Genomic DNA, 22742 nt, shown 5'->3' with positions numbered 1-22742 from the left:
ACAGATCTAATGGCTGTTATTCTTTATGAAATACTGTGTTTGGAAGGCATGCTAATACACTTTTTTTGTCTAACTAGCAAGCTGTTGGTAAAGTGATTAATTGTTTGGAGCTGCAAATGTATACTGTTAATACTGAACATAAGATGTATAAATGAAAGAGATGAATAGACTCACTCGAAAGCAGGTTTGACTGATGGTGGCAGAAGGAGCAGAGCAATCCAGCGGCGGCACAACCAATACGGCTGCTGTTACTTTGGCAAGGATGTCGGCGTGATGTTGGCATTACGCTTCACGTTAATTCAAGCTGATACGAAGGAGTCTATCGCAAAATGTAGCAGAGCTTAGTTCTCCAAACCTGCAGGTGCAGTGTTCCCCTGCTGAGGAGCAGAAGCCCTGATATATATGTCCACACCTTCTGACAGAGAGGGCATCCGAGCCGGCTCTTTTATTAACACTGTTCTAATCAGTTACCTTGTGCAGTCAGATAGTCGAGCGTCATCCATCATCGCCCGTGTTATACGTGAAGGTAGCTGTGAGCCGAGGCGTTGGCTTTATGTGCCTCACTACTGTGGTTGTGTGTGTCGAGCTGTGAGCGCTGCAAAAACGCAGGTGACCTGAACTCATCATGTGGCTAAACGTAATAATTTTTTAGGTAGCTTGACTCATTCTAGAGAAAACAACAATAATACTGCTGAAATGTCTGAATTTGAACATATTTTCAAATGTGAGAAGGAGCCGTGCGCAAGAGTAACGCAACATTCGTTTGCTGTTTAAGGCGAACACAGTAATTGCTCACACATGGATCCTGATCCGGTACTGGAGCTTTTAAAAGTAATGTTTTTGTGTGCTTAAAGGGTATTTTGATGGTAACTTTATCCTCATTCTTTTGCTCATTTTTCATTCATGCCAATTCATTGAAGAAGCATTCCCTTTTTGGTTGGCTCCCTGATTCACACTCTCGTCATTCCTCGTTTTGTGATCGGAAAGCCCGCTCGCAGGGAGACTTTTGATGCCGTGTTTGTACTTTTACCTCATTAATCAAAAGTTTAAGCCATTTTCCAAACTGAGTCTCCCTTTGCTGAAGGCATATGATGTATTTTTCATTATGTATCTCTGGGCCTGCTTTTTAATTTCCCATCCTCCCTTTTTGTTATTTGCAGGTGAACTTTTGGGATTTTGTGTTGACAGATTTCATTATTTCTTTTCCTGGTTTTAAAGCAGATGTCATTGTGTAGTCCCTCGTGTACACACTACGATGTCAATATCAAAAGAATACCAAAGATACTGCATGTGTCAGACTACATCTTTTTTTTACTTTCTATTGTTTGTTGTATTGCTCATTGCCAAACATGCTGCTTTTAATTCGTTTCGTCGAGTTGGGAGCAGGACCTCTGCCTAAATTTGTCATCAAAACCGAATTGTGTTGTAAATCAGTCCGTTACAAATGTTTCTCCTCCAGCACATGATCCATTCTCTTCCCATGTTACTGCCATGACCTTACATTGCCTCTTGAGATATGAGTTTCAGTCACCATCCCTTTTCCTCCATCTAACTTAAAGTAATGGCCACATTGCTTATCGAGAGCTATTTCCATGGAGAAGTTGTGGTACTCTCTTCCCCTGGAAGGCTAACCAAGACAAGTCTCCCAAGCCTTTGACATTGCACCGTTTCAAGTAGATCATTCCTGAGTGAACCGAATGGCCTTGTCCTGGGAGCAATTTGAGGCAACAAATGACCTACCAGATGGAGAGAGAGTTGACTGCAGCCTTTGCTGTTATTATCATATCTTCGAGGAAAACCCTGCTATCCTTCTGGTCTTTTTAGAACTGTCCAACATGTAGCTTTTTTTCCTTAAAAAAGATATCCACATATTCCAGCTTATACAGCTAATGGCCTCCATTATTTTGGGGATCAATTGAATATACAATCAGATTCAACCAGTGTCCTATAAAAGACTGATGACTGAAATTAGTATCCAGCTAAATCTGCAATGAACTCCTGTGTTAGGTTAAATCTCCCATAGGACAAATGATGTGCCAGCATTATATTACGTGAGCTTTCTGATGGCATCATATCACCCGGAGCATCTGTGTCTGTGTTTCCGTAATTATGCATGTCTCACTAAGAGAGCTTTAAAGGCCATCTATGCCAGTGCTTATGGAGTAGTCCTGCACAAATACTGTCGATTAGGTGTGACTCCCACCTGGCCACCTAGACAGTGAGTGGATTGATTAAATCGTACACTCAAATACTTCTTTTCATTCTTTGGCAATGAAATTATTGGCTAATTTAGTTGGCTTTTTTGACATATCTGAGTCGGCAGATGGATGCCTTTACGTAAGAATTTCAGGTTTTTTTAATGTTATAAGGGTCTTCTTATGGTATCGTCACCTTGATATTTGGAGCAAACAGCAATAAACACTATTGGAGTATATTTTGCTCCACTAAATTGCCTTGTGAACAATTTTTCCGGGCTTTATTAAGTGTGGAAGCTCCAATTCTGTTCAAAATGAAATTACTCTGAGTAACCTGCGAATGTTTTCATCATTGGCAGTTTCCCTTTCACTGATTACTGTGTAGGCCGACAGTTCTTTACTATAGACAAGCAATATTATGACAATAGAGGAATAGGTTCTGCTCACTTTATCTTGGCTATTGATGTCAGAGTGGGTGTGCTGTTTTTCCTTAACCAAACAAAACATATGATCTGAAGCTCTATTTGTAATGTCTACACTCATTTTTTCTCGGGGATCTTTCAACTTAAAGTTTCCGCTATTCAGTATAACATAATAAATAATTCACGCTTTGCCGTGGTGTGTTCTGGGTAATCTGCGTGTGAGCTCAGTGTAACACCGCACAGATATTAAAAGCCAAGCATTCAGCTATAATAAGTACAACTTCATTGGATTCTAATTTGTCATTCCTCGACCAAATGCGACCATTAGAGGAAATTGATAGCTATTTGATTGTCTTCCTGTGGCTATACTTCAGCTGCTCAATGGCAGTAGTGTCTAAAGCCTTGTCTAATTACCTTATTTTCATCCGCCATCCACATTAAATTATTTGCCTTTTTGCCTAGTGGGCTGATCATGAAGTACAGCAGTGTCACTTCCCCCCATTTCGCAGGCAGCAGTCACACATTTAAAGGTAAGGTGATCTTAAAACATTTCGTTCTATATTTATTTATTCATACAGCTATATAATGTCACTGGAATCATGAGCCAGCATCTTAATTATTAAAACGTTACACTCTTTAATAGCTTAATAATTATGGTCCATACAATAATACTCAGACACATTAAGCCTGATGCACAGTTCCTCAAACTGACCAATAGAGAAAAGGGCAACGCCGTTTAGCATTACGACTTATGGGGTTAATATGCTGCTAACGCGAGATACTCAAATATTTTATTTTATTTCCATGGCAGTGAAACTATAGAACAAATGATTTCATTACCATTTTAGAGCATCTTGCTGCACTTTGTAAAGAGAGAAACCGTAAAGCCCCGCAGTTTGGCCTTTGTAACGGTGCCAGGGACGGAGGAAAGTGGAGCTGCGAGCTCCAGAGGGCCGATGTCTGTCATTTCGCATGGCTGTTCCCCCAGAGATTACAGGCGGTCTGGCAGAGAGCGTACCATGTTTTTATTCTGAAAGCGCCGTGCCATCAGTGTCGAACCTTGTGAACTGTGCATTTTTCATGGGCTGCCATGTTTTGTCAGTGAGTCAATGGATGGACCTTTGGTTATTCTCTTTTGTGTGTGTTGACACAAGGCACTGATTCGGCAAGTCCAATGCTAATGGAAGCATTGGCAAAATGTTTTTGTTCACAGGTTGCCTGGCAGAAATGGCAGTCCAAGCATTAGTATATTTGTCACAAGTAATTAATTTTTTGTCCCGTAAAAACACCCAGCAGGATGATGGAAAAGGCGGGTTCATTAACCTTCCCCACCCAAGCTTCCTGTGGCACTTTTACAACGTATTGGTTGCTGGTTTGTCCAATCTTCCGTAGCAGGAAATGTGCAAGACCACTTTTTCCTCCAAGGTGGCTGTTTTACGGAATAAAAATGAATTGCTTGGTGCCATGGTCCCAATTTTTTTCAGGCTTTCGATGGAACAGGAAAGAAGGCCTCTGTTGTAATTGTATAGAATACAATGCTTCTCCTGATCAGTGCACTTAAATGACATGAAAAACCCTGTAAAAACCAACATCCACAGCTGACCTTTACTAAAATAAAATAAATGAATGCCTTTCTTTGCACAAGACGCCCCCCTCCAAACACTCCTGAGGTTTTTGCTGATGCGTGCTCTCTTCCTGTCCCCTTCTCTTTTACTCAGCCACCACCATGTCACCTATCCTCCCAAGTGATTGGGTTGGATTTTGAATTGCTTTTTTTCAAAGTTTATTTCAAATTGAGCACCTGCATGTGTGTGCCCAACCATAATTCAGCCGTGTAGCTCGCCGTTTGAGGCGCATCTTGTCAGCTCCACATGCTTTGTAGACAAAGCCATTGTCTACATAAACCTCATACACGCAATTTTATCGGTGGCTAGCAACAATTGTAGATGCCCCGTGGGCAGGAAGGAAGCTGTGATTGTGTCCACTCCAATAATCTAATCTCGCCGCAAATATGTGGTGAAGAAATAATTGCCGTAGATGTGTATTTAATCATTTATGTGTGTGTGTGTGTGTGTATTTTCTCAATGTAGATACTTTTTAATAATCCTAATTAGCTCCAACAATGCAGGAGAGCTGAAGGGTAATAATAAGCTGTGGATGCTTTTAGGTGATGCATTGTTAAGGCCCCTCGATCACTGCCACAACCAATCAACCAGCTAGTGTCATTTATGACCAATTATCTGCAATTATTCCATTTATCTGAGTTTATTTGCATTTTTGATTTGAGAAATAAGGTTTTATCTCTTCACTTTAGTGTGAACCTGACCTCACACTCTTTTTGGCTCGACTGCCGGGCCCAACCTACAAACGCTTAAGTACCTCTCTAATTTAGTGGGGAAGTTGGGCTGATCCAATTCTTCAATACATACTTGAAACACATTATTCTCAGTTTGAAATATTTATTTGTTAATCACCATACAAATATGTTTTCTGTGCGATGAAGTCTTGTTCAGTTGTGGACTGCTGGCATCGCAATGTCATACATTTGGTTGTAAGAATTTCAATAGATTTACTATTTAATAGATTGCTTGGTCACGTCTAAAGCTGCTGTTCTCGGAGCGAAGTAACTCGTGGCTTAACAGCCTTGTTCTTAATTTGTTCTTGATTCGTTTCATCTGTTGAAAAGACCGAAAGCCTCTTCATGAATGCATTATGATGAGAGAAGCGACATACATCTGGTGCATCTGTCTCCAGATGATGATCTCTTTTAAATCCACTGTCTGTCTATTTCATTGTATTAAAATACACTGGCTTAACTTTAATAAAAGCTCCAATTCACGTGTTGTATGAATTTCGTATTATAGTGTTATCAGGCTGTATCCTTATTTACTCTTATTTAACTAGCTATTAATACAAGAAAATAACGCACAATTTTCATATCCCTCTGCATGTCCGTTTTTCAACAAGCACCTGATGGATTGATCTCGGCTCTTGGACTCGCCAGATGTATTTGAAGATGGTGTATTAAGTCTCCCCGTTTTCCCCGTTAGGTCCGCTAACAGTCCTTTCACAGTCCACCACGTTCACAGTCGCCACTCAAATCATTCCCAGTCATCCCACCACCGGCAAACCCCCACGGGTGTTGAGGGAGCCTCTCAGAGAGATTGTGGAGGCGCCATTATCAGAGCCCAGTAATGGATTACCTCAATGGTCAGCCCATCACGGGCAATGTTTGTCCTGACATTTAATGTAGAGGTCCCTTCCCCTGCTGACATATCATATTGCAGCAGCCACGTGGCGGCTGTTTGGCCAAATTGGTTGTCACTATCTTGGTAGTAAAATTTCCTTTTTCTTCTTCTGTCGGTCGCTCCTTGTATCTGGCCAGCTTGGCTCCAGAGGTCTTGGTTGTTATTTTCCCTGGTTAATGCTGAAAGGATAACAATAACACAAACAGAAAATTGTAAATTGGGAGACACTTTTGGCTAAAAGCCTGATAATTGGTATAAAGATGTTTTAGTGCATGGTAAATTGCTTTGTGACAAGCCATGCACACCCATAAAGGTGTTCTCAGTGATTCTTGCTGATTACCACACTGCTCAGGTGGCAAGTGGGTCATGTACGCTCTGCTGGGAATTGCTTGAGGTCACCCAACTCAATATTCCAATAATAATTGTAATTGTATAAGTAGCCCTGATTTCAGTCTAACCAGTAAGTGAGGACGATGTCAATCAAGCCTGTCCTGTGGAGAGGTCGAATCAGGAAGAAATAACCCATATACCTGCAGGTCTGTGTAGGTCATTTCCTTTAATGCCTTCACGATACAGCGAGCATCGAGCACTGTCTGGTTGTATTTAAAACAGTTCATACATTTTGATTGTATTCAGTTAACAAGCCACTTAACATCTATATGTCATTTGAGTATCCGACATTGTACCATTTTGAGCCAAACGTGTATCTACCTTTTTTGTTTTTAGATTCCTCTCGTGGACGCCATCATCAAAGCTATTGTGCTGTTCATGGTACAGAAAATCACCTCGGGCAAAATGAGTTTGACATTGGTCCATTGTACATGCAATAAAAGGTGACATAGCCAATATCGAGAGAGTGGCAGGGCTAAATATTTTTGTCAGGCCAGCGGCTTTACTGTTAAGAGATGTGGGGTTTATTTTGGTCTGGATTTGAACACCGTATTCTGTAAACTCTGACTCTTATGGCTCTTATGTTTTCTAAAAATACGCTAAACAAACAGACAGGCAGGCAACAGCAATGGGAATTGTCAATCACTTTAGATGAGCCCATTTGAAAACATTATATTGACTAGACACATAGAAAACATATTGTATGTATTTTTACCATCGGTTAAAATCCATCATGACTCAATTAAATGAAATGTCCTTTGCACTTATGGACGTCAGTTGTGGTTAAATTTGCTTTCAACGTCATGAGCTTTAGAGCTCCGTCTCAAAGCGGTATCCATTTAGAGGTGCTGCATTTTTTTTTGTGTGTAAATGTCTTTCCATTTATTTTATTTCCAGCCTTTGCCTTCTATCAGAGTGCTGCAATCCATCGAAGTGAAAAATGTTCGATACTCAATCGCTTGCTTTCGTAAAAATACAAGCAGATATAAGTGTCTGTGTCAGATATCTGTTATGTGAGACTAGCAGATGACTTTGCTCAGTCTGCCTTGACGTGTATTCTGTAGCACTAATGAAGAAAAAGAAATCCCAAGCCTCAACCATTTTTTGAAGTCCGCTAGCAGACAGAGATGATCAGCTAAAATCGGAGGCTAGAACACAGTAACCAGACTTATTAGACGTGTTATCCATATTGCTCATTGCTGCGACCCCTTGTACATACCCAGGCCTTAATGCCAGAGCAGATGTCTCATCGGTCAGGCACTTGTGAAGATACGTAGGCTTGGCGTCATTGGTGCCCTGAAAGTTTCGACACACGGCATGTGCGGATTATATGCTTAGTTTAGCCTCCTGGCACATTCTTGTCTTTTGAAAGGCCTCTTGGACTCACGTATGAAGAGTGAGCAGCTTTACGCCTTGGTCAGCCTCCGTCCACTGCTGCTGCTGCAGTTCACCCGTGGGTCGTAACCAGTTACCTCGAGCCAGCTGGTGCCGCCTGCTCCTCCACCGAGGCGCAAGTCCACATCCTGCTGCGATAACAGCCCGGGGAGAGTGTCACAGAGGGGGAAATAACCTGAACAAATCGATGCACTATTTTTTGAAATGCCAATCAGACTTTGAACTGAGAGCAATTTGGGTCCGCCGGAGCTGTCTGCACTCAAAGGTATGACTCTTAAGGTCAAACCTTTTAGAAACCCATTGTTACCCAGAGCTTTACAGTTCAAAAGACTAGATAAAAACATGTCAAGAAAGTCTTGTAAGAGGCTCTAATGGAAGATTTGATGACCTTTTGCTATACTTAGTGATAATTTATCATTAACTAGTAGCAGATATTTCTTTAGCTTCAAATTAGGCAATACAGGTGGCTACATGAAGATTGATGCTTTTTTCCCCCTTAAGTACATTTGTAAAAAGCCCCTATTTTAGATTATGTTGTGCTTCATTTCTTCTTTTACTGGTGCAGTAAAGAGATGTGGTGCATTGCAGATCTATAATATATTTACAGGTCAGCAAACTACGTTACCTTTTGAAGTCAACAGTACACTGCTAGGAAAGCACTGTACTGTGAAACGGAGGGAAAAATGCCGTGCATACAGATGCTGCTCCAAACTAGTTCCAGTGTGGGTCTTCATTAAGAGATGGATGCTGCTCGTTCACATGTCCTCCAGCCAGTTTATCCGCCTTTTATCGACTCTTTTCCCTCATGCGGTGAGGTGAATCAGAGCAACCTCTTGTTCTCAAATACAGCATGAAAAGATACAAGACAATTTCCTGTATTCCCAGCCAGAGCTCAAGGCTGTAACATCACACTGAGAACGATTCGAAAATCTGTGTTAGTGTTACCCCAGCCGCATTACGTAAAGGATCGGTTGGGGAAAGCTATTGGATGGTTCTAATTTGTAATGGATTAACCTCTTATTTAAAGTCCAGCTCTATTGTGCTGCATGGTGAGGTCTTTTTTTTTTTTTTTTACGTGGAATCTGAAACATTAAAACATAGGGGTCCTGCATGGAAAACTTTTATGTGTGTTCACAAAAAAAGAAAAGAAAAATGCACTAAGAATGATTTTCCAAGGGAGACTTTGGGGATTATTACTTTTCAGGGATTTATGGAGGAATGAATGTCTCGTAAAATAAGAATGATATGGTCTTAACAGCCAAAAATAATATAAATAATAATAAAAATAATTAATGATTTCTTTAATTGCTTGACTCTGAAGAGGAATTACATTCTAACACCTTTGTTGTGTATCATTGTTTGCCATCGTCTATGCCGGGGTAATGAATGAAATTAAGAGTAAAAAGTAAGAAAAATTAAATTAAATCATGCTGATCACTATCTATTCGATAGTCTTTAATATGTTGCCTTTATCAAGGCTAAACTTAATAGCTCAAGCTTTCTCATTAATTATCAAACTACCACAAGAACTTGTGGGGAACACCATTTAATTTTCCAATATATTCACTTATTTGCTGCAATTTAGAAATAGCTCAGTATTTACACTTCTCAACTTTTCATTCCCTCATGCACAAGAAAGTATAATTAAATGCTACAGTTCTTTACAGCGCTGTCTTGTGAATATGACAGATGTTGCCTATAATGCATCGCCGCTCCTTTTTTTTCTCCGCCTTTTCTCATGAGCATGAAAGCAACATCCTTGACCTCTGGGCAGTGCCTTGTACTCCCAGCCCAGAGGGCCCGGACCGCCTTTTTTTTTTAGGCTGACATTGGCAAACATTGTATGCGTTGGTTAAAGCTATAAAAATAAAATGTTATGTTGAGACACAACTTTCCTGTACTTTGTGTGAACTAATTAGAACTAATGACTAATTCAAAGTCTGTGTCTTAAACCTGATTGCAGCTACTTCTTTCACCTTCTCTGTTAACTGTTTTCTGTATTTTCTTTGTCACCATTTTTTTTCTTTGACTGCATTAGAATACGGAATGCCTACTGGAAGGTTAAATGGACTTGATTAATGAAGCGCACCTTCTTCTCTACTTCACTTCTGAAAAGTAATAGGGAGCAGGTTAACGGCTGATATGAGCGTTGTACTAATTGACATTAATACAAGTCTATTTGTGTCTGAGTCGGTGGAGTGCTTACACTTTGTACGTGGCCTGCCATTAGCAGTCTGAATTCACTCTGACATGGAACCATAAACAGTGGTCATAGCGCACTACTCACCAAATTAAAAACACTAATTCACTTTGAAAGTTTTACAGTATGATAAATAATGTCAATTTCAAAGTTGTGTACTGTGTAGAAAAATAATCCCCTTAAAAATCATTTAGATTCAATATCATTAAAAAAAAAACATTCATTATTCAGATTTGAGGTTTTTTTCATGCTGAATAATGGGAAAACCTAAATGTGCTATTGTGTATACAACAGACTATTCATTTTTTCCCCTCTAACTATCGTCCCATCTGCCAAACTTAGTACTTTATACTGGAAGAATGAGACGGATGGTAAATACTGATGATTCAGAATCTGAATCGGCAATTTTGGCCACGTATGCTTTTATGGATATATGTTTGACTTGGGTTTACTCCCTAAAAAGATAAAGATTGGATTTAACGTTTAACGAGATCTAAATGAATATACCCAAAGTGTGTATATGTGTATGTATATAACAGGTTATAGTGCAGAGTGACGTGCAAATGGGGAGAAGGGGACAGATAAGTTGTTCATCAGAGAGACGGTCTGAGGGAAGATGCTGTTCCTGTGTCTGGGGGTCTTAACATACAGGGCTCAGTAGCGCCTATCAGAGGGGAGGAGTCTGAACAGGTTGTGTGACGGTCTGCAGTGATCTTCCCTGGCGCTTCCTGACTCTGGAGGTGTACAAGTCCAGGATGGAAGGATGGAAGGCTGGAGCCTTTGATTCTCTCCGCAGACCTGATGATCCGTTGTAGTCTGTTTAGTGGCCTGTCCAAACCATGCAGTGAGAACAGAGAACAGACTGGGTGATGGTGGAGTAGGATCAGCAGCTCCTGAGGGAGGTTCTATGCTGGCGCAGAAAGAAAAGATGGTGAGATTTATTTGAGCAACACATAAGCATTACTCAAGCCTCTTGGTCAAGCCCTCCAATATGTGGCCTGCCAGTGCACATTATGACTTACCCAAACAGCCTCTACATGCTGCTGTGAAGTGGGATATTCTCTTTCAGTTTCCTCTCGAGCATAACACTACGATTCATACTTTTGATAAGGGTTTGGATAGCAAAAGTTGCTCTGACCTCTTCCTCCTCTTCAATGGATATGCGTTTCAGAATACTGCTTTGATCTCTGCAAGACTCAATGAGTTCCAAGCACATCTCAGAGAGATCAGGGACAACCTGCCTTTACTCTAATTGTTCTAGTTGGCACTTGGCAGTAATCAATACGCAATCAGTTTGGTCATTTTCATTTTACCTTGTAAAGAAATTATTTGCAAGCACGTTCACATTATTGGCACTGTCCCCGGAGGTAGACGTATGGGAGTTTGAACATAACTGGCACATTCTGCGAAGAAATATTGCAATCCAATACAACAGCCATGCAATAAATGCTAACCTTGTGAAGCTGGTAATATAGAACAGTATCAGAGAAGTGTTGAATCATGCCTGTGTGTGTCTTTCCGGTGGCCTTATCTTGTTTACAGGGAATCGACGATAGCTGATCTGAATTGATCGGAAAAAAAACCTTGAAGTTAAAGCTCAACATTGCATAGATTTAACACTGACAACCAAAGGTTCTATTGCAGTCGCAATATCGGAACGATGTCGCAAGACCAGTGTCGATGTTGTGTCACCCCCTCGTTCACTTGTTGTTTCTGCACCTTGTGCTTTGGCCTATAGTTATATATATATATATATATATACCTTAAGTAGCATGTGATGATGATGATCATTACAATAAAGCAATTAGCATACACCGTCTTTAAAGTTGTGGAACAAATGGAGCGCTTTCAGATGCTGATGAATGGAATACCAACTAGAAGTTGTGAGTATCGGTAACGTCATGCTTGTTCATGCTTGTGTTTAACAAGCATTTAAACACAAGCATGTTTGCTTATTTTTCTGCATGATTGAAAAAAATAACATTGACCAGCCCACAGCTGCTCTCCAACAGATTGAGTCTTTTATTCATAGTATATTTAAACATATATAGAGAGATTCTAGGGCCATCCATCAGTTCAGATGATAAGTCTGTGTGACTCTCCCAGATAATGAGTAGTGAATCTCTTAAGCCGGGCCTATGAATGGAAAGAGGAGCCTGATATTTTACCTGCTGGAAGGATACGTTTATTGAAGGGGAGATTCTGGATACTGGACTATTGAGATAAGCTTCAAGATTAGCGTAAAGGTGCAGGGATGAGTGCACTGAAGTAAAATGACTTACAGAAAGTTAGCAGTGCGAGCAGTAATGCACATCATGGTATCTTTGTGTTTCCATATTGAGTTAAACTTGTGAGAAAAACAAAGGGAAAATATGTATTTGTACCAATACAAGGAAGTGGCAGCAGCTGCCCCAGCTGCCTGTGGCCCTTCTGACACAGGTTGCGACGTGCAAAAAGGAGTACATTTTTTTTTTTTTTTTACCTTGGCTAGAATTTATTTGATCTGATTATTTGAAACGTCAAAAATGCAACGGCCGGTTTCAGTTTAATACATGCATTTATAAATGCACGTCCTGCTACCCACATTAATGCAAAAAGAAGTAAACCAATTAGCTGCGAGCAACTGATTATCATGACACCGACTGACAAACGTGTAAGCGGTTCAGCTCAATGCAAACTTTGTTTGAGTAATGTTGCACAAAAAATGAGATATCAGCAGAGTAACAGAAAGACATTAATCGAGGAGTCAATCCATGAACTGTTTCAATGGTCAGGGGCCTGATCCTGACCATTGCAGACTTTTGGGACCGCTCCATGTCGTCACGGTGTGGTTTTCATGCGCGCTGCAACCACGGAAACCGCCTCCTTCTCTCCCGCGGACGAGCACGTGTGAGAGAGACTTGAAAAAGTACTCCCTTCCTAACGGAACCAGTGTGCTTTGAAGTTGAGCTTCCCTCCTCTGCACCGATTTTCTTGTGATCCTGAAGAAAATTTATACTTATGGATGAGGCGATTAGGATTCTGTCAGTGTTTTTAATGTTCTAATGTTAACATTTACACTTTTTTTTAATGGGATGAAATGATCTATTGAAATGATTTCATCTGTGGCATGGATGTAAACTGTAACTTGCCTGGATAGCAAAGACATAAAACAGCGAGTAAATCTAGAGGCCATGTCCTTTTTTTCCTTCTTGATCAACCGTGTAAGTTGATTAATAGTCTTTTATTTTATCTTCTCATATCTATATCTGTAATTGGTTTCAAAGTGAAAAAGCAGTGCATCTGCTTGAACATATACCGGCCTTGTGAGTCCAGATTTCTAGGTATTGTTTGTCTCATGTTGTCACTGCAGTGCGTACGGTGGCCATGTCAGAACAGACGTCATACATTTAGAAATTGTTCTTCCTCTGCACAGTCTGTGTGGGCTGAAGTCAAAACAAACACAATGGCACCCGTGGCCGGCAGTCAGGAAGCAGCAACGGCATCCGTCGAGGAAGGCTGTTATTTGCTGCTTTTCCTTTTCCCCCGGAAAACTCCAGAGGTAGACGTTACAGGAAGGAAAACAAAAAATGCCAACTGTGGCCCGATAAGCCTGCTGAAAGTTATCCCTCCATCAGCTGTCCGCGTGAACATGGTTAACAAGCACTTGGCGGTTTACTTCCCACCTCATCAACAGACAGGGTGAAATCGTACAATGAGTGGGCAGAAGAACACTGGCCAGCTCGCTGGCTCGCAAGCAATGAATCTGTGCGCTGTGCGATGCCGTGGGTTAAGCAGCCTGGGATTTTGGCTCTCCTCGCTTGGGTATTTGTTTGATGATCATTTTTTTTCAGATGTTCACAATGTAAATGCGAGCGCTCACTGGTCTTACTGACTTATCGCCAGTCAGTGAACTTATCGCATGCACTTGAGTTGCAATGAGCGGGCTAACTCCTTTCTCTAGTTTGTGATGTAAGGAATATTTTGACTTCCGCGGATCACATGATGTCTTTTATCTTTTATTCACACTGTATAAAGATTTGGGTGGTGAGGGTGTTAAAGTTGGAACAAAGTTTATTCTTTTTAGAATAATAAATAATTTGCCCATCATTCCACCCAGGCATCCCAAAGACTGGAAATAATGTAGCAATGTTGAGCCAGTCAGACATGGAAGCTATTAAATGAAGTGTTTTTGCCTCGCTGAATATTTGCTTTCATCATAGCCTCCTCTGTACTTTCTTTACTTTTACTGTAGGCTCATCCAGCTCTTCACTTCACGCCCCTTTGCTCATTTCTTCTCGTCGGGTTCAGGTTGTGTTCCCGTTATCACTTGTTCCCTAAGTATGCAAGAAACAAATTACAAGGTGGTTGTTGTTGCAAATGCACACCTTATTTTTCATTAGCATGGCTAGACTAACGCGGGGTTTACTGACCTGGGAACAGCAGGTGTACTCCACTACACCGGCTCCTTCCAGCGGCAGCACTTCATTATTCAAAGCAATTACTTTTGGGCAGTTGAGGTTTCACCCGGGTTCTGTGACTGTGAGCGTGTGGAGCTAATTGAGAGTGTGGAGCGACAGCTCAAGAATCACAGGAGCCGTCGTTGATTGTGAAGGACGGGGAAAAAAAAGTTTACTCACAAAGTTTGAGAGCTTGAAGAGAGTTTGACAGCAATCTGGCTGTAAATCTGTCAAATCTCACTCAGTAAAAACCTAAATAATCACTTTTACAATAATGCTAATGAAATGGAATTTCAATGGGATTAAATTGCAGAAAATGATTTAATATCCCTGCTTTATCTTTGGTGTGAAAAAAACATTTTTCAGTGACCCATTCATTAATGACATAATAATGAACACATGAATATAACTCCGAGCGTGAAGCATCCTTGTTTATTTCATGTCTGAACACCCCTCTCATCAACACATTTATGTCCTCCCTGTGCAGCTTTGATGTTATTCTTTATCACTCAGCGTAATAAAACCATAGCCCCTCTGTTACCAAACTATATAGTTGCTATAAAACACTCCTGTTACTTCACTTAGCTAACCCCGCCAGATTAACAACACTTATACAACACATTATACAAACTAGTCTCTGACCTCTAACTAAAGTTTCACTCATTTGAAAAAACTGTTTTAGGACTAACTAACTTAATGTTTTTTGTGCCAAGTCAACAGGTGACTACATTTGAACGTTTCCTACGAGAGACCCCCGCCAGACAAATGCAAAAAAGTGGCAAATGTAGGGCATAAATGTTCACCCCCGCCGCTCCTCGCCAGGTGACTCAGACGAGACTACACGATGCTCCGCCACGGGGGCGCCGCTTAAGGGAACGCGCTGCGCCACATATACACCACCCGAGTGCTGCCCGGCCCCGTTAGTGTGGCTACTGTTGCTACGAACGGGCCCAGCCGAGGTCATTTGCATACTTTATGACTCCAGGTAAAAGGGTACAGAAACATGATAGGTAGAAGAGGCGTGTGGGCGTGTGTGTGTGTTTGCGTGAGAGAGACAGAGAGAGGGAGAGATGGTAAAGAGCGTGACTCATAAGGGCCGGCAGTTAAAAGCGGTCAAATCCATCTTCAGGCCCTGAGACGTGCTGATGGGTGGAAAGTAAACAGCTCGGAGGTAGGTTGATTTTGACATTTAGTTTCCTCTGTTACGACACATGTTTTGTAGCCGGTCCTCCCGTGCTGCTGCCTCTCATCTGCGGGCTGGTTTTGTTGTAGCTTGCTCTCTGCTCCCAGGGCTCCGGCCCGGGAGTCCGTACACTTGTCTGTGTTTTACTCCATTCGTCTCCGAAGTGGATCAAAACGTTTGCCTTGAGATCTGCTTGTCTTATTCGAATGTCTTCAATAAACTGGTCTCCAGGCTTAGAATGCAAATAAATCCAGTTTTTAATTGTTACTTCTGTTGTAGTTGACAGCATTTGAAGGACTTCAGACATGCTCTTATTCCAACGGCTGCTCAGTCGAAAGGGTAAAGCGCTGAGCTTACTCCAACACTAATGATTAACAGGGAGCCTGGACACATGTAACAAGTAGTGAAGAGGTAGTGCCATATATAGCGTACCTTTTGACTGTGCTAAATTATTTAGTTTTGAATGACATGTCTTCATGATTCCCTAAGTGCTAACGTGGATCGTATCATTTTTTTATTTATCATTTTCATTTGTTTATAATGAATGAGTAATTAGCTGCTAAAAGTGATTGACAGGTCGCTCGGGGAAACGCAGTTAGCAGAGCCGGGAGCTGTTTCGTCTCTTGAACTAATTACGTGTAATGACAGACTAGTATAGACTAGTATCAGTGGTATCATTTTGACAGACTAATATCACCGCTTCACGTCTTCGTAATTGAAGATAGTTTGGCAATAAAACGATTGAATTACAGACAGACAAGTAGGGACGCACAAAACGTGGTCAGGAGTGTGTTTTTCTAACTATTTTATATCATATGCGTTGGTCATTCCTCCCATTATACTATAGCATCAGTAGTGAACGACAGTGAGATGCTCTCCATTTGTTTTTAATGTTTAAATGACCGCAGAGAGCTGTTTTTGGAGACGTTTGTTACTGGTGAACAATGTTGTGGTTCTCTTGTATTTTCATCCAAAAACTGCAGGTATCCGTTTGAAGGATCATTTACACCACATTATCTGCATAACATGTCCCTCTCCACAACATTTAGTCAGTTCACATTATCTTTGTACAATGAACTAAAGCAGCAGGATGATGAGGGTTCACGCTGGTGATTAAATTGTACATCAATTAAATAATCAGCATGATCATGCTGATGTTAAGCAAAAAACCAACTGCGCTCTTGTGAAACAAGCTGGATATAACGTCCAAAGGGAAAACGGTTGAATACGGTTTCAATATAGCGTATGACCTGGAATTATAAAAACAACACAAATACGTCCTTGGCTCGACTTTCTCGCAGTAATGTGACGTCCTGCTGTGGTGAGGCGTATGATAGAGACGAGTTGGAAAGACAAAAAAAGACTGAGCGAAGGAGCACAGGGACCATTACGCCCTTCAGAGGGCCGTAGCTGCCCCCCCCCTCCCTTTGTAAAAGATTTCAAAGGCATGCTTTGCCGTCCTCTGCTCTCGCGCTGCGTGGCGAGTATCTGCTTCCTCTTTTCAATCATCTTAGGGGCTGAAATGACGCGCTTTGCTGTCCCTGCTCCACAAAAGTGCATCAGCACTTGCGTTATCGCTACATTGTCTAATGTAGTGGAACTAATGATCCGGTGAAACAAACTGATGCCGGTGCCTGCTGGCCACACTCCTGTGTAAAAACAAGTCCAAAAAGGACGTCCATTATTGCCTTTGCTCCTAGTTGGAGATTAAAATCATGATCTGGGAAACACGCTTCACAGTCTATGTTTTTTGTTCTCTGGAGAACTGTGTTCACTGTGTTTGCTTCTTTTTCTTTAACTCTGCGTCTGCAATGCAAATCACAATCACATCTTCTTTTGTTACTTCTTTTCTGTTCTTTTAGATGTGGAATTGAAAAAGGAGCTCTTGAGCTGCCCCCCCCCCCCCCCCCCCCACCCACATTCAAAATCACACACCCCGTCCTTTACTTTATGCATCTCTTTCCTCGGAAACCAACACAGCCTGGATGCACATATTTTAGACTATAGTTTAGTTTGAGGGTATTCTTAGAAATGTTGTTTACCCTTCATGCTTGACATGATTTCAGAGTGGAGGAGGTACCAGGCTGTCCTCCTCTTACGCACTTCACGTTTCAAAAGATAAGGCTTGAAAAGCAGGGCAGACCAATGCAGCAGCACACTCGATTATCCAATCATTTGATGGAGTCGAGAGTTCCTGCGCATATGGCCTCTTTGTGAAGACCCAGGCCAGTTTTCTTATTCCAAAGATAAAATGAAGGTGAAACCAAATAGTGAGTAGTAAGTCCTCCTAAGAAAAGCTAGGAATTGACGTAAATTAAACCTAAAGAATCCCTGGCGAATGTAGTCTCACAGCTGATTGACAGGTTTGACAGCCTGATTCAGCACAGCCTTACAAATGTGTTACCCCTCACCAATATTCTACATTAGATTATTAAACCTACATGAGTGTAACATTTGAAAGTGAGGGATCCTCAACTTTCCCATGACGGTAAATAAAACATCCCTGAAGTAGCAGTAAATAATGTAAACACACAGAGGGAAGATGGAAGCTGTACAGAAAGAGGAAATGGAGCGTTAAAAGGTGGCACTTTGTCAGGACCACCCTGCGGCAAAAAAGCCCATCCCTAACTGACCCCCCCCACCCCCCTCCCCCTGCACACGTACTCAAGTCTCCACAGAGCATCCGTTGAAGTGCTTTTAACACAGCCAGGTAACATACTTTGACCTAGTAAATACAATTAAACATGTATTATTATTAAAGGCTTCTCAGTGTTTCAAGCCGTGCTCGCATTTGCTTGTAGTTTAACTTGTAAACATTCTCTGAGACAACCTCGATTCCATTCCATTCCACCGTTCCATTGAGGTGAAAACTATTTTTCAAGACCTGGCCTTTCGTACCAATCACACAAAGTTATATGATACAAAACTACTACTGCCCATAGAACTAGTTTCAAAATGGAAGTTTTGCATGGATTTAACCTAAAATATACTCGCATGATGCGAACAACCCAAACGTTGATTTACAGAGGATGATACTTTACTGCAACACATTTTGAACCGTTAAAACTGCCTTTTGTATAGTTATATTTAAAGACACGTAACATTCCTGTAATAATGCCTGGGACCTTTTTGGCAGACTAATGACTGAGCTGCAGTCAAAAGAGACATTGTCACCAGTAGAGTTTCTTTTATAAAGGTCAAACTTGATGTAACGGTGTAAAAATGCCACAGTAGATCCATTTGTTTATTGTCTCTGTAATCATTGTTCAGTGTGTAATAAAACCTGTGATAAAAGTTTTACGGGAATCTTTGGCAGTTGCTCATGAAGTTGTTTCTTTTCGTTTGATATGTTCACAAAAAAAATACTTTCTGAGAATTTGTAGTCGTTAAGGAGCACAGTTTTCAAAGCCTTACCCACCTTTTCAGATGAACAGCGGTTTTAGGTTCTGCCTAATATTTTGTATGTACAGTATATATTAAGAAAAACAAACATACGGTTTTAAAATGAAATACTCCTTGATCCTTGGAACTGCGCAACCTCCAGGTGAGCCATGGCCCCGTCCTGAGATATTCTGAGTTTAGGTGATAATAATTCTTAGAACAGGTGCTGAACGGTAAGCCCCATGGCCCGGGGAAGTGGATGATTAGTGGCACTCCCCGAAGATGCATTGCTCCTCTGTACTAAAACCAAACTCTGCCTTTTATTCCCTGCAGGGTTTATTAAGTGGGCCAGTTTCCATAGCGACGCTTTGGCAGGATATTGCCAGGATAAGCCGTAATGGGTCTCCTGACGCAGTTCACGCTGCTCCTGTGGAAGAACTTCACTCTGCGGAAGAGACAAAAGGTACGCTTTCGCACACCAACCCCCCCTTTGCAAATCCACGTATATCTGCTAAGATTGGTCGGCAACGGAGGGAAAGTGAGTATACGGTCCCAGAATTGTGTTATCAAGGGCAACTAAGTTATTCATGAGAGGAGAAGTAATAGGAGGGATTTACTACGAAAATGGTCTCCTATAGAAGTAAGCCGCCTTTTAGCTCTCCCACTAGAGAAAAAGAACAATCTTACCGTAATGCCAACCAATTCGGAGTGCCACTTTCAATTTTGGGAGATGTGTCTCTTGTGCACGTTATGTCACGTCGCTTGTGTTTTAGTCCTAACGGAGCCACTCTTTGGTCAAAAGAAACGGGACACGGAGTGGCAATTGTTGGAGACTTCAGTTGAAGGGCAAACGCTCCTTCTGGCTCTATTCAAAAAACTCACTGCCAAGGCCCGTCCTCAGCGTTGTTATCCAAATTGTTTGTGCGATTAATACGCGTGTCGATATTTTGTTCTGAACTAGGGCTTTTGTCATGACTACTTTTACACAGATCCCGAATATTTAGCGGCCTTACCGCGACTGCTGCCGATGCTTAATCCTATGAGGCATCGTCCCTTTGCCCCGGCTGGTTCCCGTAGCCGAAGTCATTACTTCCTGATCACATAACAAGCACTGGCCTACACACGATGACCCAGTGATATGTGGTGGATTTCATTGCCTCTGATGTCCTCCACAATGGTCACATGCCGGGGGAAGATAACAGTTGCACAATGTGTCGCAACTGCATGTCAAGGTCAAAACAAGTTGTCATTGTCTTTTTTCGTCTTACGTGTCATGGGGCTGATGTAACTCTTTGTTACCCTTTGATTTGCGTTGTTGCAGTGATGATGGGAGTTACATCCACCCACCTGTTTTGGAATGGGTTCTAGCACAGCACTGTGCCTGTTGCCAAAGTAGAACAAAGGACATTGTGACAAAAAGATTTGCTTTCATCAAAGTTTATACTTTCTTGGAAATAACTCAAGGCAAAGTCATTTGCAATTTTACAACTTTGATTTTGTGAAACATTCCCCTCGTCAATTTTGTCAACCGGCAGAAAGAACTTTCCTTTTTATATAATGGAGAAATGAGCAGCTGCGTTCCCCCTCGAACATGGAAGGGGACACTAGTGGTTTTGTGCATGGAATGTAGGATATTTGGCCAATGTCAACGTGAAATATTGGCATTACACAAAACCAGAGGGAGTTAGCAAGGACAATGGTGCTTCTGGAGGGCTTGTGGAGGTTAATGACCAATTATATGAATGCTTCACCAAGCATTTTAAGATTTTATAACAGGCATGAAACTGATTTTATGGTCCACTATTTCACATAATTTCATAGGAGGAGATTATCTACTCACAAAGACACAAGTGTCCAATGGTAAATGCCTGGGGAGCATTGAGAAAGTCCCCATGATCTCTGTGTTCCGTTACCATTTCTGTTCTTTGAAATACATTATGATAATTTACCCTCTCAGCAGAACTACACCCTCTCTTGACACACAGACGGGAGGGAAGGGCATAATTCAAAAAATCTTTTTAGTTTCTGTTCTGTAATTCATTGACAACATCATAGACTTTTGCTTAAACAATATATACATGTCTCCAACCGCCATCCCTTATTCCCATTCCTCTGCAGGAAACCCACTTTAATTTATGAGGTTGCCATGGCGCTGTGACATTACATGCAATATGTGTTTTTGTATTTCCTCACCTCTGCCTGCCCTCCAGTTTAATTATCTAGGCACCAACGGCAGCGTTCATGGCTTCTCTTATTATGTGCTAATGTGCGTCATCATATACGATATCCGTTACCATAGCGAGGCTGTGGGATAACTGGAGCTTTCTAGTTGATTCCTCAAAGCAAGTCGCTCTGCCAGCGACGCTGAAAAGAATGAGCGTGCAGGCAGACCGGGTCAGCTCTGGGTGGCGGGAGGAGGCTCAGTGAAATGAAAGGGGACGTGGAGCGATGGTGTGTCTGCGGATGCGTAGAAAAGCCGCAGTGGCAGACGGCGTCTGGTTGAAGACAAGGAAGGAAGGATGAGCCGCAGCGTTGTAATATCTCACTGGAAGTTGTCCGCTGTCTGAAATTGCTTCTTGCTGAATTATGAACCCTTGTCACCTGGCCCCTCTTCTTTCAAAGGTGCACATTACCGTGACTTATGTAAAAAGGAACTCCACTACTTCAGAGTTTCCACAGTAAAAACAATAGTAAAGATAATCATGTAGGTGTGGTAAATGAGGAAGCATTGACTTGAGTGTGTGCGCGTGTGTATACCTCATAACTCTAAGGTCCTCGTACTTTGCCTTTAGAAGGCGCCTTAAGGCCAACTGAGCAGAGAAAAAATGAGAAACAACTCCGTGAAGGAGTAAAGCCTCGAGGTCATCAATTTCTCTCTTTACCCATCCCCCGAGGTTGGAATAAAATGCCTGGCTTGTCACATGGGCCTCTATTTGCTGGCAGGTATTGAATGGTTTTTATTAAAGCAAGGAAGTGGTTGGTGTTCTTCATCCAGAAGAGGATTAAATGTGTGGAGGAGACGGCAGGGAGTGTGTGTGATAGCTTTGACTTGTGGAGTCACACGTCGAGGTTTCTCCCTAAATCCCGTAAGTGCTCGGAGTAAAAGCAAGAACAACAGCATAACATGTGGACTATGGCTTGGGTAGCTACATTGTAGACACACATACATAGACACAAGCTGGTGAGATCATCTTAGTCGATCATTAACAATGCCTCAACGGCTGTGACTCGACATTTTCCGTTTGTCTTGTCGCCTGAGCTTTTATATTTGCTTTGAGTTTATGTGTGTTGTCAAGCTTCACTTACGAAAATACAATGCAAATGCTTTAAGCCAAAACATGTTCCAGTAATATATCCCATGAAGGTTATGAAAATGAGACCACTTTCTCCTTTGTGCAGGTGCGGCTGGTCGTTGAAGTGGTGTGGCCTCTGTTCCTCTTCATCATCCTGGTGTGGGTGCGGTCCACCAACAACCCTATTTTTAAAGGCCAATGTAAGACCACGCCTAGATGCAATGGTGAAATGTATTTCACAGGTCACACAAAGCTTCAGAACTAGCCCTCAGATCTTAACGTGTATTCCCGTAACAACTCAGTTGTGACATCACTGAATCCATACATCAAAACATTTGTTAACAAGGCATCTGACTTGAGGAATCCTGAAAGTATTCACCTATATTCCTGTAGGCCACTTCCCGAATAAAGCCATGCCGTCGGCTGGCGTGCTTCCCTGGCTTCAAGGTATGGTGTGCAACATCAACAATCCCTGTTTGAACGAGCCGACGCCGGGGGAGACGCCAGGCCAAGTCAACAACTTCAACGACTCCATGTACGTACTGCGATGTGCCCTGTAATCTTCTCGTCTCCCAACATGGAGCACATTAGGATGG

At 41.8% G+C, this 22742-nt stretch overlaps 1 protein-coding gene and 1 long non-coding RNA gene across 4 annotated transcripts in view; one reads left to right on the top strand and one right to left on the bottom strand.

The window, feature by feature from the left end:
• Positions 1–22742, top strand: part of LOC120822748 (phospholipid-transporting ATPase ABCA1) — a 134307-nt gene that overhangs the window by 6525 nt on the left and 105040 nt on the right. For 2 of the 3 annotated variants that reach the window (XM_078106241.1, XM_040182661.2), the window contains exons 1-4: positions 15353–15460; positions 19187–19316; positions 22253–22346; positions 22540–22681. In XM_078106241.1, coding sequence (XP_077962367.1) covers positions 19251–19316; positions 22253–22346; positions 22540–22681 — 302 coding nt within the window. In that variant the 5' untranslated portion in view covers positions 15353–15460; positions 19187–19250. Of the gene's footprint in view, positions 1–15352; positions 15461–19186; positions 19317–22252; positions 22347–22539; positions 22682–22742 lie in introns of those variants that run through there. The other variant, XM_078106242.1, reaches the window with a different exon arrangement.
• On the bottom strand, positions 5065–7551 carry LOC120822749 (uncharacterized). Its single transcript, XR_005712735.2, has 2 exons — positions 7475–7551; positions 5065–6044 (listed from the first exon to the last, which is right to left on the bottom strand). It is a non-coding gene; the product is annotated as an uncharacterized LOC120822749 (long non-coding RNA).

The sequence above is a fragment of the Gasterosteus aculeatus genome, chromosome 7 (assembly GCF_964276395.1).
Source record: "Gasterosteus aculeatus chromosome 7, fGasAcu3.hap1.1, whole genome shotgun sequence".
Lineage (NCBI taxonomy): Eukaryota > Metazoa > Chordata > Actinopteri > Perciformes > Gasterosteidae > Gasterosteus > Gasterosteus aculeatus.
Note: the sequence above shows the minus strand (reverse complement) of the source record. Positions and strands in the feature narration are given on the sequence as shown.